This window comes from Cimex lectularius, unplaced genomic scaffold (genome assembly GCF_000648675.2).
Source record: "Cimex lectularius strain Harlan isolate CLEC.00 unplaced genomic scaffold, Clec_2.1 scaffold243, whole genome shotgun sequence".
Lineage (NCBI taxonomy): Eukaryota > Metazoa > Arthropoda > Insecta > Hemiptera > Cimicidae > Cimex > Cimex lectularius.
Genome location: NW_019392791.1, coordinates 490,849 through 515,884, shown reverse-complemented (window position 1 = coordinate 515,884; position 25,036 = coordinate 490,849). Strand labels below are relative to the sequence as shown.

General features: G+C 33.8%; 2 protein-coding genes across 11 annotated transcripts in view; one reads left to right on the top strand and one right to left on the bottom strand.

Annotated features, from left to right (window-relative positions):
* Positions 1 to 409: 409 nt before the first annotated feature.
* LOC106670955 (transmembrane protein 94) lies at positions 410 to 16,479 on the bottom strand. 10 transcript variants are annotated; one of them, XM_014401654.2, is made up of 28 exons: positions 16,372 to 16,479; positions 12,288 to 12,446; positions 12,103 to 12,231; positions 11,811 to 11,947; positions 11,564 to 11,754; positions 11,245 to 11,493; positions 10,940 to 11,146; positions 10,671 to 10,853; positions 10,504 to 10,607; positions 10,358 to 10,446; positions 10,058 to 10,292; positions 9,898 to 9,945; positions 7,541 to 7,634; positions 7,257 to 7,477; positions 6,992 to 7,185; positions 6,800 to 6,906; positions 6,579 to 6,718; positions 4,657 to 4,758; positions 4,065 to 4,154; positions 3,851 to 3,959; positions 2,081 to 2,289; positions 1,855 to 2,023; positions 1,676 to 1,796; positions 1,490 to 1,614; positions 1,185 to 1,434; positions 1,031 to 1,124; positions 799 to 957; positions 447 to 733 (listed from the first exon to the last, which is right to left on the bottom strand). In XM_014401654.2, exons 2-28 carry the CDS (start codon positions 12,392 to 12,394, stop codon positions 661 to 663), a joined length of 3,936 nt encoding a protein of 1,311 aa, XP_014257140.1. In that variant the 5' UTR covers positions 12,395 to 12,446; positions 16,372 to 16,479; the 3' UTR covers positions 447 to 660. The 10 variants fall into 10 exon arrangements, with proteins under 10 accessions (XP_024083656.1, XP_014257145.1, XP_014257140.1 ...); XM_014401653.2 differs by having other exon boundaries at positions 448 to 733; positions 6,800 to 6,924; positions 12,288 to 12,395; positions 16,372 to 16,475; XM_014401652.2 differs by having other exon boundaries at positions 449 to 733; positions 6,800 to 6,924.
* Positions 16,480 to 16,659: 180 nt separating this feature from the next.
* LOC112127264 (voltage-dependent calcium channel gamma-5 subunit-like) overlaps positions 16,660 to 25,036 on the top strand; it is a 283,147-nt gene continuing 274,770 nt past the window's right edge. The window contains exons 1-2 of the mRNA XM_024227889.1: positions 16,660 to 16,732; positions 24,234 to 24,611. The gene's annotated coding sequence lies outside the window, so the exon portion shown is untranslated. The remainder of the gene's footprint in view (positions 16,733 to 24,233; positions 24,612 to 25,036) is intronic.

The following is a 25,036-nucleotide window of genomic DNA, read 5'->3' as shown; positions in this document are numbered from 1 at the left end:
CTTGTTATCTTGAGTGGTATAGATTGATTTCCTGTTTTTCCCCTGCTATATTCTACTTTGTTAAATTTTTCTGTTGCCTTCATACCTAGTTGTTTTTCACTTATTCTGTGCATGTGACATTGGCGCAACTACGTTAAGGATTTTTTCTAATGGCCTTATGAACTTCGTACATTAGTCAAGGAACATGATTTGTGATGCATTTTTTTTTTGGGGGGGGGGAGAATGGTTGCATGAAAAATGGGGACAGTGGTAATCAAATGTCTTTTTTAAATGTTGAAAGGAATACAAGTTAAAATCACCTAAATATTTGTATTTTGATAATTAGGATTAGTTTAGAACACACCAAAAGTTCAATATACCAATATAAGTTTATCTTATACTTATTAAATAATTGTCAAAAATTTTAATATTTTGTATAATGCAGTATAGCACAATAAAAATACAAAATATAAATAATAATGGTAGCTTATAATGAACATATATCTTTCCATTTGATTTTATCTTTATAAATTACAGTTTAATTAAAATAATTTATTTTATTTATTCTACCTTAAAAACTATCAGTCATAAATTAAAAAATATATGTTGTACTATATTTTTCGTTCTGAGTATTACAAAAAAATATATTTCTAAGTACGTTTCGTAGAAGAAGAATAACACTCAAAACGGTGAATTCATGCCCAATTTTGTTCCAAAATCAAGTCTGGCTCGTTTTTCATATCTCAAATTTGCCCTAAAAAAATAAATAAATTGTAAAAATCAATTAAAGGATATAAATTTGAATTTTTAAAAACTTACTTAATTTCTTGCCATTTGACAAATTCATTAACAACTAAAATAACTAGAGGTGAAGAAAAAGCTAAGGCAATAGCTATCCACGGTGTATCCAGTTCATAATTTTGTCCTTCGTTGGTCAAAAAAACAGCAATAATTGTATAAATAGTTTGAATGAACAGTCTAAAAACAGGAAAAGAAAATAATTAAAAACAATAGCCCCATTAATATGTATTGTTCAAGTTTTGATATTTACAAGGCGACAGAAGTAAAAAGCCAAAATTTGTTTCTAAAAGGGCTCCGTCGCCAGCACAAATACTCCCTATGAACGAAACTCAAAGATACCATCACTGAAAATGTTCAAATAGTAACAACCACCATGATTTATATATCGAACAATAAAACATTACCTAAATGATAGGTGATTAATGTAGAAGCGAAAAGCTGAGCGTTGGAAAGCGGGTGATGATATTTTTCCCACCCTCCTAGAGGTAAATTTGGTATCGGGTAAACGACAGTACATGTCAAATTAGTAAAGGTGGCATTTTGGGCAACAAGGCTTTGGCAATGGCTGCTCAACATAGCGCCAAAAATTAAAGGAACTAACAGAACACTAGGAAGGAACTTCAAACCATAACACCAAAGAACAAATACCGCCACCTGGAAAACAAAAAGTCAAATAATTTTTAATATTGTAGGGAATTTATTAAGTCACCTCTGAATTGATGTATAATTGACTTTTTGGTCCAGGCCTCTGCATGATTTGCGCTGAAACTGGTGAATGTACAAGTGACATCGCAAGCACAGGAATCACAGCACAGCACAACCACATAATCTGGCCTGTGGGAATGTACAATTAGAGAATGAACACTTCCTTGTCTACTTCCAAAACTAATTTTACCGATGGAAAATAAAGGAGGCAACATCGCCAATGTGGCAATGACTTGGAGAACACTAATGGTGAAGACACCACATACCCAAAATTGAACACAATTCCATAGACACTGCATATAATGACGAGCCTACAACATAAGTTTTATCAATGCCACTCCACAGTTTTAAAACAGATATGATCCGTACATGCATTATGAGATGAAAAAGGGAAATTGGCCTTTGTCTTGTTATTGATACAGAACAAGGAAGTGAATTCAGCCTTTGTGAAAGTTGAACCGGCGACACCATATCTGTAGGTGAATTGTAGACGGGCACTTTTTGACAGACTTGAGGGTAAAGTGGCTCAACTGAAACACTGTCAACAGAACACATGAATCAGCCGTGTCAGAAAAAATAAATAAATAAAACTGACCTGGCATTGGCTTGGAGAAAAACAGTGGAATTGTCAGCATTTGCCGAAGATCCCATAACACAAACAGTTTCACCATATTCTTGCATTATACCAATCATTTCCTGTGTCGTTGACGGCGTGCAGTCAGTAAAGAGTGATACAAGAAGTGGAACATTATCAACTTGTTCTAAATGTGGTCTGATCTGTTCAATCCCTCTCGGCAATTTAGCCTAGAAAATTGGCCAAACAAAGAAAAATTAAGGTATTCAATATTAACAACATTTTTGAACATTTAAATAATAAAAATTTACAAATTTATTCTTTCATTTAAAAAAAGGCCTAGTTCTAATTCTGTCCAGTACAAAAATTGGCCAACTTATGACTTAATTCAGACTCCCTGGATATAATTACAAATAGCTTATTTCTTTCGTCTTCACCAAACTTAGAAACAAATTGTTACTTTTTTTAACCCTCGGGGTACCGGTATTTTTGAAAAAAATTCCATAATGCTAGATTTGAACCTGGGTCTTTTACCTTACAGTGAAGAGCACTGTGTCAACACTTAAACTGTTGTGGACTGATGCTCCATACTCATCTTTAAACAGTATAACTAGCTACTGCCCTGAAGATCAAGTTGTCTTGTAAAACACAGGTGCATCCTGGTCAGTCTTTAAATTTAGGCTAATCAGCATTTCTCTGGTAGTGACCCCGTTACGAAAGCCGAACTACATTTCTCCTATGACGTTATTTTGTTTTGACCAACTTTGAAACACTGGATTTGAGAATTTATTGGGTATGTGGTCCTTTAATGCACTGTATTATACATATGAAAACTTGGCATATGTATAATTCAGTGCATTAATTCAAGGAAGACATGCTTAATAAATTCTCACATCCAGAGGATTTCTCCTATGTCAATGTCTTCTTATACACTCAGTTATCAGCCCAACTATGTTTCAAATGTTGTGTGTTCAAACATGTAATCTGATTGGATTCTCGACAACAAATGAAATGGCCACGGAGAGCTTTTGTTGTTTTTTGTCGTCGAGAATCCAATCCGATTACACGACATTTGAAAAATGGCAAAAAGGAGGGAAAACTCAAAAGGTGGGGTTGAGATAGGAAGTTGGTGTCCGAGTGGATCGAGGTCACGATAGCTCAAGTGGTAGAGCAGCGGTGTATCTAGCCGAAAATCGTGGGTTCGAATCCCGCTCGTGCTAATAACTTTTTTATCTCAACTAAAAACCTTAATTAAGTGTAAAGAAAACAATTTAAAAACCAGTTAACTCAGACAATAAGCTGGCTTGAAAGGATGAAATTGAACTGATTTTTTTAATTTTTAAGGTAAACAAGTTATTTATGTTTTAAGTTACATATTAATCATTTTACCTATCATGGAAAATACACAAATAAATACAAGTGCCTTTTTTTAATTATTTTGACAATTTTTATCTCAATTCGTACTACTAAATTAACATTACTACTAAATTATTAGTTTAAAATTATTTTACTAAATCCCTTTCTCCCTTCCATCCATTTTTATTTTTCTTACAAATGTCCAGCTTCAGTGCCAGGTGAAACTTTTTCTTTGTGCTTTCTTTGCATTTCCTTTTCTGCATGTGGCAATTCGCAGATGTTGAAAAATGAGACATTATGTGAATTATTAAGTATTAAAATAAAACCAAAAACTATATCATTGTAAAAGTCAATAAACAATTAAAAAGGAAAACCGTCGTTGCTTTTCTCACCCTCCTTTTCAATAAAAAGAAAACTTAAATTTAAAATTCATACCCGGTTTGACATGTCAAAGTTGATAGGTGCGCTCTGCTCCGTACTGTCTGTGAGACAACTCAAAGACTGCCAGCCTTCCTGCGACACCAAGTCTTCATCCTTATTTGCCCTATAATAACAAATAGAATCAAGTTTAATTAGCACATTCGCACAAATGACACTTCCGATGTAGTGTTTCTGTTAATGGTGTGCTGTGCAAACGTAGATTATGTACCGTGTTGGTTCCGAGGTTTCTTTTCCAATTTCAGCGTTAATTGCGCAAGGTGCGGAAACACTCATATTCCTTGAACCTTCAAGAGAACCACTGTAACATGCATTAAGAAAATAACAAAAGAAAATATTTATATAGGCCTGAAGGATCTATAAAACAAACTAATTAAAGAGTTCTTCTTCTTAATTTTTTTATATTTTTTTTAACTTCATTTTTTTGGAATAATTATGTAAGCAGAGATAATAAATGGTTAATGTCAATATCCGATACTGAAGCGAGAAAAGCTAAGCATGCAAATTATGAAAATTGTTCGATATTAATATATTTTTGAATCAAAATAAATACTATGTTTATGAATTCACAGAAAAACTAATATCAGGTTTATTCTATTTTACCAAAAACCATGCTTACTAATGAAAGGATTTTTATGTTAGATTCTACAATTTACTCAATATAAAAATTTTAACTTAAAAAAATTTAACTTTTATCGTTTTTAATATTTAATTTAAAGAAATATCAAAATTTTATGATAGGGGATAAATGTGGCCATCACCAACCATCACCGCAAAACTGTAAGAAAAAAAGCAAACCATACCATAGGTTGTTTCCTAGAAGTGGTGATATGGCATTCTCCTGGGTCCAATCTTCACCTTCTTTTACCTCTTGTTCTTCACCACTCGGCTCAACAGGCGAATCACTGTTAGTAAAAGAAGAAACACTCAAGACATATTTGTTAGTCACAAAACTGACACTGTAAGCTGTTATAAAAGTGTTTGCCTCTTTTTCAACCGGGGTCTTATTGATGATGATAATTAACATAATTCTATACTTTCTTCAGAGTCAAAAAAGTTTGGTGTATTGAGGAAGCCAATAATAGAAATCCTCAAAACACAAATTTAAGGAATTTGAAGTTAGTGGCAAAGGAAACTATGAAAAAAAGGAAAGAGAAAAGAAAAGTTACTTTAAATTACTGATTTTTTCATCTAACAAGGGATAACCTGGTTGGTGGGTCTTGAATTTGAACTTTTTTTAGGTGATTCTACACTCCAAAATATTGGACAAATACCCGTCTCTTCTTATGAAGAAGGCCCTGTATTCGCCAAAATAAATTTTGAAAGTTGAAATTTTCCTTATTTTAATATTTTTATTTCGCTCTTCTACTTGCTCAAATCAACTATATGAATATATCATTTAATAGCATTTTTAGCCTTAGGTGGGTTGCAATAAAAAAAAAAGTAAAAGCTATCAATTTCATCAGTAACCAAAAAATTTCTACAATGCAAATATTTTTCAAGTAAACTAGGTCATAGTTTTTTTTTTCCTTCTTAAAAATAATATTAAATTTCATTTGAGCACATCTAGAGACCCATAAACATAAATTTTTATTTGAATTTAAATTTATCGATTTTTTGCTTCGGAGTATAAATACTTACTTAAAGGTTAAAAAATTTATTTTTAGCGTGTTATTTTCATTGTTGGTTAACATAAAAGCAAAAATGTTCTATAAATGCAAAGGAGAATATTCTAATTTGGTATCATTTAAAATGGTAAATCAATACAACTCGACCTTTTTTGTATATTTTAACAAACATTCTGTAAGCAAAGGTCAGAAAATGGTCAAAACTTGGTTTTGACCTCATTGTCGTGATTCTAGCGTTATAAAACCCTTAGATACTGACTTTTGCAGAAATTGGTGTAAATAAACTTTTTACTGATAGTTTTGACGACCTTCTTGCCTGACTGACGACATTCCTGGTTCAAGATAACATCATTTTTTTCAAAAGCTAGCGGACTGATTTTCATAGTAGGCAATTCGTTTTAAAGAATTTCTCAGTTTCTTTTAAAGAACTTCACAAAAATCAGAAAAATTTGAGGGGTAAAAAATTGATAAATTTAAATTCAAACAAAAATCTATATTTATCGGTCTCTAGGGGTGCAAAAATGAAATTTTATATTAGTTTCATGAAAAAAAAATTATAACTTAATTTACTTGACAAATATTTGGTTTTTAAAATTTTTCTGATTATTGATAAACTGATGGGTTTTGTATATCTTTATTCCAATCTACATAAAAAATGCTATTAAATGATATATTCACACAGTTGATTTAAGCAAGTATAATGGCGAAATAAAAAAATTTTCAACTTTCAAAATCATTCACAGGAAATGGATAAGTGCTTAATATTTTGAAGTGTGGAATAACCAACAAAAGTTTGGTCCAAATTCGTGACCCACCAACCTAGTCGTCCCATTGTAAAACAAATTTTGTTGTATTATTGTAGGCTATCATTCAAATGCATTGTGATAAATAATTTGATAATTTTGCATAATTAAATCATCTTTAAGTTTTATAATTAATTTTTAAATTAAAAAGACTAGATTGATAAACTGAATGTTAAATGTTGGTACTTAGGAATAGGAGCCCACACCTAATAACGTAAAAATGATAAACAATCACCATTTGATCTTCTTAATAATTATTTGTATTAACGGCAATATTTCAACAAATTTAATTACCTGCTCAAAAGTGAAATGTGACAATTCCAACCACTTTCTAAGCCCATTTTTTCTGAAAACACTCTCGACCTCAATTCATTTTCTTTGCTAAAATGAACGAATCTTATGCATGCCCTTTCTAACTGTTCTATAAGTTGGACCTGAAATTTAAATTTTTGTTAAGTCCCCAAATTTCAATTAGAAGATGAAATAAAATTTAAATTAGAAGATGAAATACGCACCATTTCGATCTGGGCCTGATACTGCATTGTTACCATGCCTAGGAAAATCTGATTGCATTGTATTTCAAAGCAGTTCTCGATGTCTGAGATTTCACCTTCAATGCCTTCTGCCCCAAATAATGAGTCTAAAACAGTAAAAAAAAAAAAAAAAGAAAAGAAAAAATATTAAATGCAAAATGACCATGCAAGTACCAGTTGATTGATGAAGATTCCAGTCCAAAGGTGTAGGGCTTCTATTTTTAACATACAAAGTGTGGCTATCAGCGGGTAGCTCCATGTACACATGAGAGAGCTTTGAATTAACAGATCTTCCAAGAGGACGGTACGCAAAAGCTGTACAGTACGCAGTCAAACTGGTCCTTTGATAAAAATCTAAAATCTTTTTTCTGAAAACAAAGCCGTCATAAAACAAAACAAAAACAATAAACTAAACTGGTATTAAAAGTTTAATATTCACCTGTCTGACGAAGAGAGAGTCCGCAAAGTTGACCCGTCCCAAAAGTCGACACATGAATCCAATGCGATGTCCCCTGTTGCTTGTGAAAACAGCTGAAGAGAATTCGGTGCATTGACTTCACCGATTACAACGGCAACCATGTGTGGAAAAGGGAGTTTGAGCTTGGTGGCAAGTGCGAGTGACTTCGCAAACTTAATATCCCTCCGCACAGTCTCTGGTTGCTGAACACGAACAGTTGTCGATATTAAATAACAATTTAAAAAGCTCAACATCGTAGTACTCACAACGTGACGAAATGTGGACAACTGTTCAAGAAGTGTGTAATTATTTTTAGCATTTTCAGTGAAACCGATACGTTTTGATAGTTCACACAAGCATCTGAAAATATACTGTGTAAAATCACTTACAATTTAACTAGAAATGATTGCTTTAATAGTTCATTTTCCCAACCATCCAAAACTCATAGACGCTACAAAAGATATAAGATGTTAGAACATGCATAAATTAATCAATAACATTTTTTTTAAACAATTTTTGTACACAATTTTATGACAAAAACAAAAACAGACTAATTTAATTGTAGGCTAAATTTTGCATGCATCCTTTTAACAGATTGTTCCTAAAGTAACAATAGAAAGCCTGTTAATGTGTTAATAACAGTGAAAAAAAAGTTTATAACAAACTAACTTAAGAGAAATTGTCTGTGTTTTTCTTATATTTACAATTCTCTATTTTCCAATAATATACAAAGAAACAATAAATTTGAGTAATTTTTTCCCCCTTAAAAGCGTGTTTTTAAGTTTAGAATATCTCGCCTGGGCAGATGCTTTGGCCAATGATCATCCATTACACAGCCCAACTTCTGGGTATGCTACTCTTTATGATCCATATTTCAATAGATCGATCATATTTGAATACTTTCCAGGTAGTGATCAAATGGGATATACAATGACTAAAGACAATCATTTTATTACTCTTACCGCACTATGAAACCGTCATTTAATGGCTTCTCTGATTGGTTGTCACCATGATGACCTAATTTCTAGGCACATCAGGTTCACTACAACTGGAGTGGCATTGAGTAGAAAGGCGTCATTTGATAATCATAATGATTATTTACAAATCAGCATCTTGCTAGGACATTTGATGAGGGGCTTCTCTCATAACAGACGAGTGCCGGTTCGGTTTGTGGGCATGAAGAATATACTTCTTATTTCATATCAGATTCAATCAGACATGCAAGCCAGTTAAAAATGTGAAATGTGTTTGTAAAAAATACACTTTCGGAAAAGTATGTTATAGTTGGGCTAGTGAATAATAAAAAAAATGAATTTCAGATCTCTTTTAATTTGTTTTGTATTAAATGTATGTTGTAATTAATATAATGATTAAAATACATATAGTTTGAAAGAAAAAATGATATATGAGAGTCCAGTTTTTGTCTTTAAGTGTAATGATATGTCATTTTACAAACAACAACAAAAATCAACCTTCTGACAATTAAATTTTCAACTGTTTTTTTTTATTTTTTTTTTATTGTCAATTAAATAATAAGCAGCTATTAGGATTATTTACAGGACATGCTAAAACAAGGATCGCAAAAACATTGATGCATCCGAACAGGGTTTGGTTAACGACTCAGGACCTCTATGAGACGAATACCCCATGATGGCCTAATGATCATGGCCACCATAATCCTGTAGCAGAGCGGTTTAAGCCCCAAACTAACTATATTAATGGATTTCAGAGTCTGAGATTAGTTGTAATATCTGCATGGAGGGTATTATTAATTCCTGCTCATTTCCTTGCATGAATGTTTAGATATTAATTTTCTCACTCAGAAAGTCTTAACAATATTTCATTTTATTAAAATTATAAAGACAATGTAAGTCCAAAGTTTAAAAAAATTTCTGTAATAAATTATCTGTTTTGTGAACTATTATTAGCTGAAACCCTTATGTGCACATTGCCCATATACTACAAATTAAGCTTTTATTATTTTTAAAAAAAATTTCTTAGAATAAAAAATAAAATCAAAGTATTTCCATAAAAATGAAAAGTAAATAAAAGGTGTTAGGTAAATATTAAGAGATAACACACAGACTTTTCTTAAAACTTCATCAGCTTACAATTTGCATGTGCTTACATCCTTTATTTAAATAGACTTATTGTGCAATGAAAATCCCTCATTACAAAGAGATTTCTAATGTGATGGTCTATAAACTTCTAACAATTTAATACTATTAAAGCAAACAATTTAATACACAACTAGTACATACAGTAAAACATTCAAAGATCAATACATGACATTCACAAGGGTTCACTACAAAACAAAGTTTGTTCAATTTCTACAGTTGAGTTATTTAATTATAAATTTGCAAAGTGTATTAAGTCCATACCTTTTTGAAAGACTGAGTCCGGCATAAGTAAAATGAAAAATACATGTTAATATTCACGAACAACAGACATGCTACACAGACAAGGATAGTGTCATAGTATCATAGAGAGGAAATATATCTAGCTTGATAAATAGCTCCATTTACAAAGACCAATATTAATTTCAAATGTGTCTAAACCTTAACCGAATGATATTTTGCGTTTTTGCTTAAAACATTCAAATTTATTATCAAAATAGTATTACTTATTGTTTGAAAACATTGATGAGACTTCTTTAACACAAGGAGGACACCTGAAATTATTAGTTTCAATTTATAATTTAAAACAAAACGTAAAAAAAATCCAATGGTTATATAAAATTCCAAACTTGTTATCAATCATTCAAAGGATTGACAATTGATTACCTTCTATTAGTTACAGGAACGAGATCTTCATTGTACAACGCTTCACATGTAACATGGGAACAGAACTGTATATAATGTTCTTGTGTTGCCATGTTGCATGTGTTCAAAAGAATTGCAAGTCCGATCGGCTTCAGTGATCCAAGATGCTCTTGCCATTTAGTATCGTCGAACTCAAGTTTGAACGGACAGGAAAGATCGTGTGTCAAATCTAGGACTTCTATCGACGTACAAGTTTCTAAAAAAATATATTAAAAAATAAATAAATTTACAAATGAAGAACAGTCAAAAATGAAAAACTACCTTGTTTAGAAAGTTTCCTATCTTCTTGAACAGGAGGGTCATCTTCAAACACATCATTATCGTCAATGGTACCTTCTCCAGAGGGGTTTCTAAAGAAAACCAGTTAAAATATACGAATACATGGTATTAAAGGCAATAAAGCATACCGGCTGGGTCCAGATTTTACATTAGAAGTTTTCAGAATGAATATTTTTTCAGCAGTTGGATTAGGCCAAGAAAGAATCCCTTTCTTATCAACACAACACAAGGCCTATAAAATAAAATTTTGAAAAAATTGAATTTTTTATGTATTATAATTTTAATAATGGCTTACAGTGACTGATCCCAGTATGTGTAAAGGGTTGGAAGAGCGTGTGAGAGCGAGAGAATGTTGGTTTCCAAACAGTGCGTGTATAAAATGCTGTCCCCATTTGATGCCGACAGTGAAATCCTCAGTTTCCTCTGCAATTGAGATATCTTCAAAAGGGTCGGCAGTGTGGCAGTTCTGCACCTGACACTAGACATCCGGCCTGTATTATTAGGGAATACAACACAATAAACACACGAACACTGAGGGCAGGACAGCGAGCAATAAGGAGATACCTTAGTTGCCGATGTCGACTGAAGGAATGCTGACAATTTCGCATTTCCCAGTGTGTGCATGGCAATCCAGTAGAAAGGAAAGCAGAGCGGGAGGAAAGGGAGACTCACACTGGCCGGTATCAAGAAAAACATGACGCTCCAGTGGCCAGAACCGATCCACTGACTGGCATATATATAATGCAAAAGATTCACAAGGATCGTAATTATCTACAAATAATATTTATAAATTTGATTTTTGTCTCAATGTATGTAATTAATTATGTTGATCTGTTAAAAATAAAACCCCAGTTATATGAAATTCATACATAAAAGAATGGAAGAGCGAAGTACTGCAAACAGTGAGACATAATCAGATCTCGTTGTCTATCATAGCAAGTTATATTTTTCTTTTTTGAGGCCTCCAATACTTCCTTGATGTTCCTGATTAAAGGTGTTTCTTGAAGTACGAATCTTTTGTTACTGAAAGGAACTCTCGCTGTAGGCATCGTGATATGATCGTGTTTCTGAGGAGGGCTGTAGATTTCGCCCGAACTTAAAAACATTCTAATGTTATCCTTTAAAAAAACAATTACATAAATATATCTAATTATTGTTTGTTACATTCTGCTGGGACCTTTTTCTTACCACATGATAACAGTTTCCTGGGGCTGGTTGACCAGGCCTTAATATAATGACATCACCTCGACACAAAAGCGCCCAAGGAAGATTAACAAGTTTTCCATCTCGATATGTCCATTGCAGAGTGATGCAAGGTGAATAAGGAGAACATAAATGTGGATAATTGTCATGCCTCCAAACGCATCTCTCTTTACATTCTAAGAAGAAAAAAAAATTAAATCATTTTCCAAAGGCATTTTTATTTGACTTATACCATTAATAAATTGAAGAAGGCTGTTTATTCTCTCAGGGATTTCATTTTGTCTTAACTGGTTTTCCCAACATATCAAAAAAATATTAAATATTCCTATAGCAATGACTAAGATCCCATCACCGATTAAATTACCGTATCTGTGGATGAAATAATGTAATATAGAACAAGTAGGATATTGAAAAGCAAATATAATCCTTAGACATGCAAAAGTCTCACAAAATGTCTCAACAAATAAAAAGCTTCATAAGCCAAAACTTGTTCATTCTCTTGGTTAAAAAAATATACAACTTACAGATTTTTTTCTGCATAAAATGATGTTACAATTATACTAAGCCCTGATACAAAAACAAAAAAAGCTGATATGCATGAAAATGTAGAATGTTCATTCCTATAATCCAAACTCTCCTTCATAAACTGCCATCTAAAATAATACAGTGATAACATACAAACAATTATTGATTAATTTTAATTAATTACTTTGATGGCTGGGGTGAGTGGTGGTCGCTCAACGCCTTCTTTATGTCCTCATGGAGAATCGTCAACGCCTCATTCGTCGTCTGACCAAGGTTTTCATCCCCCATCATCCTGCACCATTATTTATATACCAGGGTTCAAAATCGTCTGCTACTTCATACCCTAGTGAATAAAGGTTTAGATTTCAGCTTATCAAATAACAAGTTATTTTTACTTAAATATAATCTACTTTGTGATTTCACAGTGATAGTTATTAAGAAAGAAAGATAAGGAAAGATTTGTGGGACAAGAATGTTCAGCCAATTGTTTTAGCTTCATTAAATTTTCATTTATCAAATTATAACATCATAATTTAACCCTCAGTCATCTTTTTGCAAATCATAATTCACCTATCAAAGATCATGAATAAATTCTCAACTATTACCTTCTTTTAAATCCATAAAAATATACAAGGTTCTTTAGTTCTTTTTTTAAACTGATATAAAGTAGACTTATTCAGATCTACAAATTTATGAACTCAAATATTATATATATTATTAATCAAATGATTTCAATAAATTTGTATATTTAAGTTCATTTCTTGAATAAAGTCATATGCAATATGATCAAATCATAACGTGAAATAAAACAAAATAGATCAATGTGTAACAGTAACTATCACTGTGAAATCACAAAGTAGATTATATTTAAGTAAAAATAGCTTGTCATTTGATTCTGTACAGGTTAAGGTTTTCATTCGAAAGTTTCTCCCATATTTAGAATTTCCGATTGCTCTTCAAGCACTTGGCTAAAGAAGGGGGAGAAAATTCAACTTTGTACATAGATTTTCAGAATTAATGTGTATATTGTTGTAATTATGGTATATATGGTGGTAATTATTATATAATATATATAATATATAATAATTTATATAATAATTATTATATAATATATATTATAGTATATTGTGGTATATTATAATTATGTTTAAGGTTAAAATGAGTCAGTCTCTTTATGATACCCTGTGACAGTATTGTGCAAACTCCATTAATATTTAGAGGTTTAGAGGGCTTTGATAAGCTTAAGGCTTTTTACAAGTCCCAAAGCTTTATAAAGGGCTCCCGTGTGTATTCTTCAGGCCTTGGAGTCTCCAGGGAGAAGAAATCTCAGCCTACGTAGTACTTTGCATCAACAAAGGACATGCTCCGCTGTTTCTTCTTCTTCCTGGCAATATCTGCAATGCATGTTTCTGCAGCTTGGAGTCTATATAAATGCTTCCGGAGTCTAAAGTATCCAGTTATTAGCATATCCTAGGTTTAATAGTAACTTTCACCTAATCTATAATCTAAAATGGAGCAGGTGGAATAAATTTCTCCTCGTAGGGATTGATGCTGATGGAAATCGACGAAGTATAGGTTCCTCCAGTACTGCAGCCTTCTGGCTTATTATTATATTATTCTTAATTGCTCAATTCAATCAAGGCAACTCACTCGATCCTTCTCCCAAGGTGTACTAGGTCATTGACTGTCGTTGCTACAATTCCTTTCACTGAGTTTTTATGTATTCCAGATTAAATCTCCATCGAGTGGTTGCTTCACAATTAAATCATATGTGCTGTTTCTTCTTTGGTATTGCGGCCATCCAATCTACAAATTGGATCAACATTGAAATCCCCATGTTTTCTCAGATGCCAGTGACCAGTAAATATCCCTATCACTCCTTTGAGTTTTGCCCTCTCTAACTGTAGCAGTGAGTTTGCCAGTCTTGTTGAGGGTTATTTTAGCCTGAATTACCGTGTCTAGCACTTCTAGAGGCACCACCACTTCTTCTTTTCGATCCATTCCATGTTTTGTTTTTTCCCAAGAATAACTTCACGGCCTATATATGGCCTTGCGGATCCTCCTCTGGCCAGTATGACTGCTTTTTCGTTACCCAAAATTCCCTTGTGGGCTGGTACCAAAGATATCATCAGGTTGTTTATTCCCACATTTAGAAAATTTACTTGAGTTGTTGCTAGGCGTTCGATGATAGGGGTGGCTGTTCTTCCTCCTCATTGCATAAACTACAAATGGGGTCATCATTAAATATCCCCATGTTGTGTACATGTTTTCTCAGATGACAGTGACTGGACTCCTCCAACTGCAGTAGTGGGTTTGCCAGTCTTGATGAGCATAAACTTACTATATCTAACACCTTTAGACTTTATCCTCTTCTCCTTTTGCTTTGTTTGGATCCACTCTGTTTGTTTTTGAAATATCAAGAGTAGGATCAAGGTTTATATATGGTCCCCAATCTTCCAATATCAAATTCACATTCCTGTTCTAACTGAAGTCTGGCCATTTTCTGAGCTGTGGTAAGAAGAGGTTCATGAGCTGGGTGCCTGAGATTATTTTCATTGAACCTTCTTCTTAGTCCTGGAGGAAATCAAAACATTTCGGACTTCCCTTATCAGATTTCTTATTTCATGTCCTGTAATGCTGTAGTTTCATGGAGCCTAATGATGGATGAATCTATTATCTCTCTCATCCATAGAAGTATATCACCCCTGTCCTAGCCTTCAAGTGTGAAGCCGTGTTTTTCTGAAGTGCTAAAGAACCATAATGTTATGACCAAGACACTGACACTTACTCAAATGACTGACTGGAGCCATTGAAAAAGGTTTAAGAAAAATCATTAACTAATGGTCACTAAATACCACACATTTCTACACGAGAAGAAATAAGAATAATATTACTCCATTTATATTTAGTGGTCTAATTGACCAAATTACTTATTTCAATTAATTATTCTTTTTATGAAAGTTCTTGGTTGAGATGAAAACGTTAGTGTAATGCGTGGGATTTGAACCCACGACCTTCAGCTCAATACGCCGTTGCTCTAACCACTTGAGCTATTGTGACTTCAATCCACTTCAATGTCGTATGTTTGAATCCCACTTGTGACACTAACTTTTTCATCTCAACCAAGAACTTACATAAAAAGAATAATTAATTGTAATAAGTAATGTGGTCAATTGCACATAAATGGATTAATATTTAATAAGTAAATAAGTATCACTTTACTAACAGCTCCCCGTAGCCATAAGTCGCTGAAAATTGTATCCGGATTATACAACATTTGAAAAATGGCAAAAAAAAAGAGAAAATTTGAAGGGTTGTAGGTTGACAACAGAATTGGTGTCCGAGTGAATTAAGTCACGATAGAGCAGTGGCGTATTGAGCCAAAGGTTTTAGGTTCTAATCTCACTTGTGACACTGACTTTCATTTCAACCAAGACCTTAGATAAAAAGAATAATTAATTGAAATAAGAATAATATAAAATGAAAACGACAAAGGAAAAAGATTAACTGAAAGCTATCTTTAGGCGTGGCAGAATGGAAGGGCATAATGCAACTTTTTGAGCAAATAGAATTAATTAATGGAAAAGTAAACAAAACATTATGTAGTATATTTTGATTAAGATAGCTCCTGATTGCCTATAATTAATATAGAAAAATAAGATTTAATTTTAAACTAAATAAATTGAGTGGTATGTTAAATTTTTCCATGAGTGTATTTACAACGGAGGTCGGTTTAGCAGTGTTTCTAGTTCAATTGACGAGCTTGTTTTCTTTGCTACTGTGATATATACGTTTGCCAGTCTTTGTATGCTGCCTAATTTTGAGTAGCTTGTTTTTGTTGAAATTTGGCACACCAGATTGGTGATCCATATGCTATTGGTTCTTATTACTGCTTTATACAGCCAATGGGCCATATTCGGTGTTTTTCCTAAGATGAAACTGTCATTCGTGAACCAGATAATTTCAGCATATTAAGTGTAAATTTTTAACTGAATTAATATACTCGAAACCCATCAGATCGCAGATATAGGAAAAATATGGATAAAAATCTACAACGTTTTTGTTAAGATTTTCCGCAAATTCACGTTTGTTTTTATGCATTGAAAACTATGGATTGCGATTTCTTCGTGCATTCAATTTGGCCGGATTCTCACCCTAAACTGGATCCAAAAATCGGGCCTTTAAATATATTTTTTCTTGGTTTTTTTAACGGCCCCCCGTTGAAAAAATTCACCTTTGAAGAGTCCAAAATACAAAAAATAACTCACTTTTAGCGTTTAGCGTCGGCCAGCCCTCGGGAAGCGTCCCTCAATACATTTTTATAATCAGAGTGATAAGAGGAGTGGAAACCTTAGCGCTACCTTCGACTTCGACCCGATCAGCTGTAAAGTGTAAACTAAGCAGCGAAACTTGGCTGGATCGATGATCCGCCGGCAAAGACGGTCAAAGTGTCAAACAGACCAACTGCCCCTCAAATGTTAAAATATCTCTTCTTTCTCTTTGAATTCCCTCCATAATAAGTTAATAAAATTATCAATTAATGTAAAATATTGATACAAATGTCACTGACATTTTATATATTTTTTATTTATATTATAATCGGTGCATAGGGATTACATCCTTTACAGAGTGAGTTCTATTATTACAGATATAGAAGTATAAATATATACGTATAAAGTATTAAGATAAGATAATTATAGTACAAGTAATACAAAATGATTATTCAGAGTTCGTGAGATGCGGTCTGGTGTGACGTAGGTTTTAGTAAAACATTTTCTTATCGTGCCAACGTTTCGATCTTTATTGAGATCATCTTCAGGGCTCAAAGTGTTTGTTTTCTGCGTAATTGTGCCATTCTTGTGTGTCGTGATGAGATTCACACCAGACCTTATCTCACAATCTCTGAATAATCATCGACTAACGGTCACTAATCACCACACAGTAATACAAAATATTAACATTAGTAATAACATGTAATAATAACAATAATAATATTAAAATTATATTAAATACTAATAATAACTGGCCTTATTGAACGAAAGAGAAACACCTTTTCTGATGATCAGGGTAGAATTCTTGTACATTTCAAATAGCTTTCCCAATTGTAAAGTTTTTTTATACCGATGGGTCCAAAAATGAAATTGGTGTAGTGTGTGATATTTCCTGATGAGTGATGAGTACAACCTCAGCTGGTTTCTACAGAATGAGGCTTATTACTAAATTATTTTACTATTCTTAATTCAAATACACAAATATTTCTACTTTGTGTATTTATCAATGTTAACATCTTGCATAATAGTTTATATGATTTCTTGGTTAATGATGTTTTCTTATATTTTGACCTCAACAGTTAATCTTATGATTCTTCCTTCTTGAAGGTGGGATAATAGGTCATCTCAAATGATGTTCATGTTTCTAGTCTGAATAAGTACCACACTGGCTCTTTTTTTTAAATAAATTGTTATAAAATATTAATGACTGACGACCATTTTTTTAACCATTGCGTTAACTCACCTTAGGAAGGATTCAAATAAATCCGAAACGTTGTGGATAAAAACTGGTTGTGGTTTTTTGAGATGACGTATTATCCCACCTTCAAGAAGGAAGAATCATAAGATTCTTGGTTAATGTTTTTATTTCGTAATAGTTGTATTTATCCTTATTGTGTTGTGTCGTTACAAAATAAATATTATACATAATAGTAAATATTTGTGTTAAATCACGAATACCATTTTTTAATTTGTTTTAATTTCAATAGTCTTCAAAATTAAACTAAAAATTTAAAAATATTTATAATTTTTTAAAATATTTAGGTGACTTAATAAATATCATATGCAATCTATGTAGGGGACGACCAGGTTGGATTTGGACCAAACTTTTTTTGGCGATTCTACACTCCAAAATACTGGACACATAACCGCCACTTCTTGGGAATAGGTTTCGCCAAAAAAAAATTTTGAAAGTTGAAATTTTCCGTTGTTTTATATTTTTACTTCGCCGTTTTATTTTCTCAAATCTAATATGTGAATATATCGTTTTACAGCATTTTTTATATATATTGCAATAAAAATATAATAAAAGCTAGCAAAGTTTATCAATAACCAAAAATTGCTAAGTACCAAATGTTTTTCTAGTAAAGTAGGTCAAAATAGTTTTTCGTGAAACGAATTTGAAATTTCGTTTTAACACCTCTAGAGACCCCTAAATATAAATTTTTGTTTTAATTAAAAAATTTCTATTTTTTGACTCCTAAAATTTTTCCGATTTTTAAAAAGCCGTTATCGGAATATCTAATTGAAACGACTGTAATTCCAAAATGGCTAAAAAGATTTTAACGTTAAACCGCTTAGACATTGGTTGGCATCCGGCAAAAAAATAGTGTAGTATGAAGACCAGTAGCAGTGCACTATTAAAAAGTGGAGCCGATAAAATATCGGCCGATATTTTATCGTACGACAAATGTCGGTGAGTGTGAAAGAGGCAGAAAAATAAAGATAGCGCCGGCACACGCACCCCAGTCCTGGTACACCGAACCGTTGTTGACACCGCAGAAATCACAGACCCAATACAGTAGATGGCGAAATGCCGAAACGTGTCTGACAGACCAATACCGGGTTAATCGCTAAATAAATTGTACATAAAAATACCCTCTATATTATTCCACCTATTGTATAATTCGTGGCAATATTTCTCTATGTCATTTATTCTTTTTTTTTATTTTTTCGTAATTTTATTTCATTTTTTTTAACAACAATGTCCAAACAAATGCTACTGATTGTGCCTGTGTTTTTACAAATAAAGGTTCTATTAGGTTTGCATAATAATTTATTATGGTTTATGTACCTCATGTAAAATTTAATTGCGCTACGCTGGAGCATACACAATGCGAAATTGTCGACGCTTTGTTAAACCGCGTTGAAATCTCGCATGCATTCCACGAGCCAGAAAAAAAATATATAGAAAATGCATTACAACTTTGTCAAATAGTACTTAACTATTATGAATGAATGATATTTATTTTCATTAAAATACAATCATAATTACAAAAAATATTTATATATAAAAAAACTACACTCTACAAACTATAAAATCGAACTCTGTCCCCATTCTTTACATTTAACCGTCATAGGCAAGGTCATCTGCTAACTGCTTACATTTACATATAATATATTTTACCTAATTAAGCTTTAGTTTCTTTAGAAAGCCCGTTACAAAATTCCCGAAACAGTGTTGATAATAAAATATATCATAAATTTCTGTATCTTTCGGGAAAATTCTATCAGGGTTTTGCGAGAAATTAAAATTTAATAACGTATCTACGGATTTGTTAAATATATTCAACGATCTTCCAATTTATAATTTAATTATTAAACATCAATATTTATGTTTTCGAATGATAGGAAATCCCGTCAGGAGATTAACTGAAGGATTAGACCCGTTAGATTAAGAAATAATCCTTGATTGTTTTGACTTCCTGGGGCTGGCGATTGGGATAACACATTTGAACAAACATCGGGAGCTAGGAAATATTTGATGATAAACTTTTGATTTAATCGATTTTAGAAGGGTTCATCTGTTTTCAATTTTGGCCTTTCTTCCGAAGACAATAAATCATTTCTGTACTCTTCTAAATTTTTGGCATTGTTTCTTATTACGTTTGATAATTAATGATATTTCTTTTATTTGAAATTCCGTGGATTACAACTTCGACGACGAACACTATAAACCTAATTAACAATAAAAATAACTTGTCGACAATGAACTAATTTTTTTCATCAAACCAAAACACAACTTTTTTATTCTCAACAACTTGACGTCAAACGTCATTTTAGACAATGCACTAATTTAAAAGTTAGCAACCAACACTAAATGTTGATACTTAAAATTAGTAATACTTAAAAAAGAATCTTTTATTTACTTTGTAAACTGGCGACCATATAAAAAATTCTTATAGTAAAATTTCCATAAAAATTTAATTTTTAAATTTTACTTTTAGGATTTTATACTGTATTGCTACATGCTTGCCATAGTCAGACAGCATAACGTCAGGGTTGTAAGCAGGGAGAGACAAAACGCGCTTACTCCTTCCATATCTATTGTATTTTGCCTGAATCAAACAGCAGCGGTAGCTTGTGGTGTTATTCATTGGTTTAATGTTATTTTGGGCAATTTATTTTTGAAATAATAACCTTTATACGCATATATTTTGAGCCTTATATAAACTCAAATAATTTTCTCAAACGAAAACCATGAGCTTTTTCGAAATTTCTAGTGAGACCTTAAACTTTTGAGTTACCCAATTTTCTTTGTTGAGTTAATCAGTTTTTTCTAATATTCCCTTTCCATAACTTCCAATATATTATTTCTAAAAGTTGGCCTGACTTTAAGTACAAAAAAATAATTATAGAGTTATAAAGGGGGACCGCGTTCGCTTAGTGGTTAGGTCGTCCGATCGTATTTGTCACGATAGTGGTTCTGGGTTGGTATTGTGCCATAGCTCTTGAAACTTTATTTGAGATTAATCTGGAAAAAGTATTATAATGTGGTTTGATACTTTGTCCGCGACAACCAAGGGGGTAATTGGACATTAAGCCCTCCTGTGTGACAGGAATTACTTTAATATTTTATTAAGAACAATAAAGAATTTGATTTTACCGCGTATATTCTTGAAATAATTCTTATTTAAAACATTCTTACTTCGGATTATTTCAGTATTATTTAGGAGATTGATTCGATAAGATGTATTTTCTTTGTACAGAATGTGACGGCCAAATGACACGACTAATCAGAATCGGAAAAAGTTAGCCACCAACCCTAACCACCCCCGCATGCCAATATTTTATAAAATCGGGTTCACGAGGGCGACTATTGTCTATAAACGTCCGAACCACTGCTTATTTCCGGTCGATGTGTTTGAAAATCAATTGGAGAACCAGTTCGAGTTGATTAGATTTCCTGTCGTTGCGGACAAATCCGCTTGCAGTTACCCGACGGTTAATCCCCAAGTGATACACATTGGTGAACATCAACGGAATATAGATCTAAATTTTCTATTTGTAAATAAAAATAACTAAAAATATTCTATTATCAACAACATGAAAATTTATCTATAACCAAAATTATAAAGTAAAATTTTTTAAATTAATTTATTGGACACTATTTTCTAGCCTTCGTACGAATTGTTAGAAGTTGGTACTTTATTGAGTAAGTTGGTATTTTTTATTCACTGATCACGAAGGTCATTGCGTAGCCTCGTTGGTATGCTTTTTGAAATTAAACTAATATTCCATCGTCCTTAATCGTCCAGCTCTTCAGCGTATGCCAAAAAGTTGTCGTTATCCTTTTTATAGTTCCTTGTTTGTTTTGTCTGTAGATTTTTTTTTTTTTTTTTGTAAGGGTACATTCAGGAACAAGACAACCATTTGATTTCAATGTTTCAATAACATCCATTTATTAGTGAACGTTTAGTGGCAGTCTTCTCAAATGGCAAATTGGGAGGTGGAAATTGACCTCATGACTCCTTGATGATATAACAAAGGAATTTAATGGCGAAGAAAGATACAAATTTACTGACATCTTTTGCTTTGACATCGTCGAAATAGGCATGCCAGGTTTGTAAGTTTATTTGTAAAAAAAATCATTTTATTATCAGTAGTATAGCCATACTTTCCATAACTGACAACTCGCTACCTACTTGACGTATACTGAAATTGAAAAATACCACATTCCCTTAGACGAGATGGCGGATCTTGGAAAAAAACAGAAGACGAAAAAACACGGCTATACCCGGAGTACTTGTACAATGAGTTCACTCCACATCCCAGCATGCTTGACGCACAGCGAAGTCGAAGCTGAATTAGATAGATCTCGACCACTTGAACTTTCTCCTAAAGCTTTTCCCCATGCAATGTTATGACCTAGAATAGAATAAAACAGGCGTTTATTTTCAAATATACAAACACTGAACTCAACATACGGTAACATACGGTTCTTCCCATTCACTCATCCATCGTATCCGGGCAGGAGTCCCCCAGCGTAGAGTTTGTTCGCCAGCAGCCAAGTTCAAAATGGCGCCGACGAACACCACCGGGAGAGAGGAATTGAAATTAATAAGAAGATTGTTTCGGCACCAACGGGAGTGGAAGATTCCCGATTTTAAGAGGGATGTAAGTTTAGAAATGGTTAAATGAATGAATAAATAATGAACGAAAGGGTAGTTGAAGACTCACTGTTTAATGAAGTTTCTATGGCTTACAAAGTGGCAGATGATCGTATTGGAGATATGAAGGCGATGACGGTCTGAAGGCGATGAAGACCGGGAAGCGGTGAAGGTCTCCTGAATGCGATATCGTGCGTTGTTTGGCGATGATTAGGCCGGTATACCGACCTGGTTCCTGCAGCGTCGTTGATGATGATGCTGGATGATGCAATCCAGTAGCGGTGAGGATGAGACGATGCAATCCAGGTAGTAGCCAATGAGATGATGGAGTCTTCGCGGGATTATAATGATGGTAGATGGAAGAAGGAGATGATATATTAAGGGAAAATGGCGATGATAGGTTTGTGGACCAAGCGTTGTAGACGTGATCTCCTTTGACAAAAAACAGTATTGCCCGGGTGTCTTCTACATTGCGCAATCGGGGCTGGAATGTAGAGATGTTGTCTAAACTCAAAGGCTTCCTCCCCACTGCCTTTGAGTCACCTTATTCTAACGTTCTACCTTGCCGAGTGTTATTCCTGGGTAACATAAGGTTCCACCCGTTCAATCATCCATCGTGCCCGGGCAGTAGTCCCCCAAGGTAGAGTTCGTGGCCCAATTCTTTACTTAATATATATAGGGAAAATGGCGATGATAGGTTTGTGGACCATGCGGTCGTGAGATGGGACGCACGCGGAGGTGAAGATCGTATGGCGATTTGCGGGGGAATTCGTGGTGAGGAAAACTTTAAGAAGCGGCGATCTTACATGGAGGTGAGTTACTATGGCGCAACACTTTAGCGGGATAGAGTGATAGGACGTGTGCTCGCTCCGAGAGCTGGCGGAGGAGAGAGCCCGAGAGGGCTGGAAGGGATGAGTTTTTGAGGAAAAAGGAGGGAAGTGTGTAACGATTGGTGGATTTCTGAAGATAGCGGTTGTAGATAGAGGGGTACAATCTACGTCGCAAATCGGGCGCTTCGGTGGCGTAGACGCGCTCGAACAGAGTTCTTAGCCTAATCTTTTACTTAATATATACTGCTGACATCTCTAATCACCCCATTCACATGTCTACATTTGCAGATGACACAGAAATATAATCATAGTACAAGCTATTAGGCATGCCTTCATTCTGTCTGCCTAGTTGATTCACAGCAAAGATTATCCGCCAAATTCCTAAACGTGTCCTTGTCTCCTTACCAATCTGTCTAACTCCGTCCTAAGAAGCACGTACTTCCCAACACTATGGAAATTTGCCTCAATTATTATGAATTCGAAATCCAAGAAGCTACTACACAACGTCTCGTCCTAAAGTCCCATGAGTCTCCTTCCTTGATGGGAATGACGCTTGAAAAGCTGCTCATACAAGGACTTTAACGAATACTCAATTCCCTTCATCTAATCCCTGATCATCAATTTAGCTTCCGACTTCAGCACTCTCAAAACAACCGCGTTGTAGACGTGATCTCCTTTGACAAAAAACAGTATTGCCCGGGTGTCTTCTACATTGCGCAATCGGGGCTGGAATGTAGAGATGTTGTCTAAACTCAAAGGCTTCCTCCCCACTGCCTTTGAGTCACCTTATTCTAACGTTCTACCTTGCCGAGTGTTATTCCTGGGTAACATAAGGTTCTACCCGTTCAATCATCCATCGTGCCCGGGCAGTAGTCCCCCAAGGTAGAGTTCGTGGCCCAATTCTTTACTTAATATATATACACTGTTGGCATCCCTAATCACCCCATTCACCTGTTTACATTTGCAGATGACAATGAAATCAGTATATCATGCTGTCCGTTCGCAATGATCCTGTCCTTACTGTTCGTTTTCTACATTATAACCTTGAGCCTTGGCTAAAAAAACGGAGGATAAAAATAAATAACAGTACATTACCAAGCGAGCAATCCTTCCCCCTGTATAATTTTTCAATAAATTTCAGATAAGTGGATCCGGTGAAACTGTCAGGTCTGCTGGCCGGTGAGGTGACAAGTGGGAATTTAGTAAAAAAGGTCACATGACATGATAGAGGAAATCCATTAGCAAGGGGTGCGCGGTGTCAAATGTCCATGGGCCATCTCGGCTATCACCGGTTGGAATTTCAGAGGCGAATAAATCGGACGAAGAAAGTAAATCTCCACGAGGTGCTTTCATATCGGGAGACACGCTTGCGCCGGCCGGTCGTCACCACAGCCTCACCGCTCCCAACCTCGGCCGCCTCCCAGTCTCGAAACCGCCTCCGAAGAGTTCGCCCCCAAAGTTTTTCCACCTCGCGTCGTCATGGATGTGAAACACGCGGATTCTACAACTGACCGTCTATGTAAGTCCGATCTGGATTATTCCATTTTTCCCGATAATTTAACACTAAAACCTTTTTGAATTTGTAAAAAAACATTGACAAAATAAAACAGACATATCAATTCAAAATTTAGAGTATTTTTAACTCAATAAATACAAAAACTATATCCATATTTATTTGTGATGAAAGCACACCACTGTTTCTTTATTACTATTTGAAATAACGTGTTTGCATATATTTTTTTGTTTTCCAAATAAAACTAAATTTATTATTAATGTACATGATTCTCAGCAAATTAAATCCTGTCGTAAATAACTCGCGTTTTTATATTATTTTGATTAAAATTTCCGGTTTAAATTATAACATAATTGCTTGTTAAATAAAACAAAAACGGATTTTAAGTTTAACAGATTTTAGTTACTAAGTAAAAGACTGCTTTTAAATTG

Excerpts from the sequence above, each read along its gene's own strand:
- LOC106670955 (XM_014401652.2), bottom strand. The coding sequence starts at position 12,394 with ATGATGGGGGATGAAAACCTTGGTCAGACGACGAATGAGGCGTTGACG. Across the intron at positions 7,478-7,540 it reads TGTCCACATTTCGTCACGTT|CAACCAGAGACTGTGCGGAG; the intron begins GTGAGTACTACG and ends GTTCGTGTTCAG. Across the intron at positions 7,186-7,256 it reads ACTCTCTCTTCGTCAGACAG|AAAAAAGATTTTAGATTTTT; the intron begins GTGAATATTAAA and ends CTTTGTTTTCAG.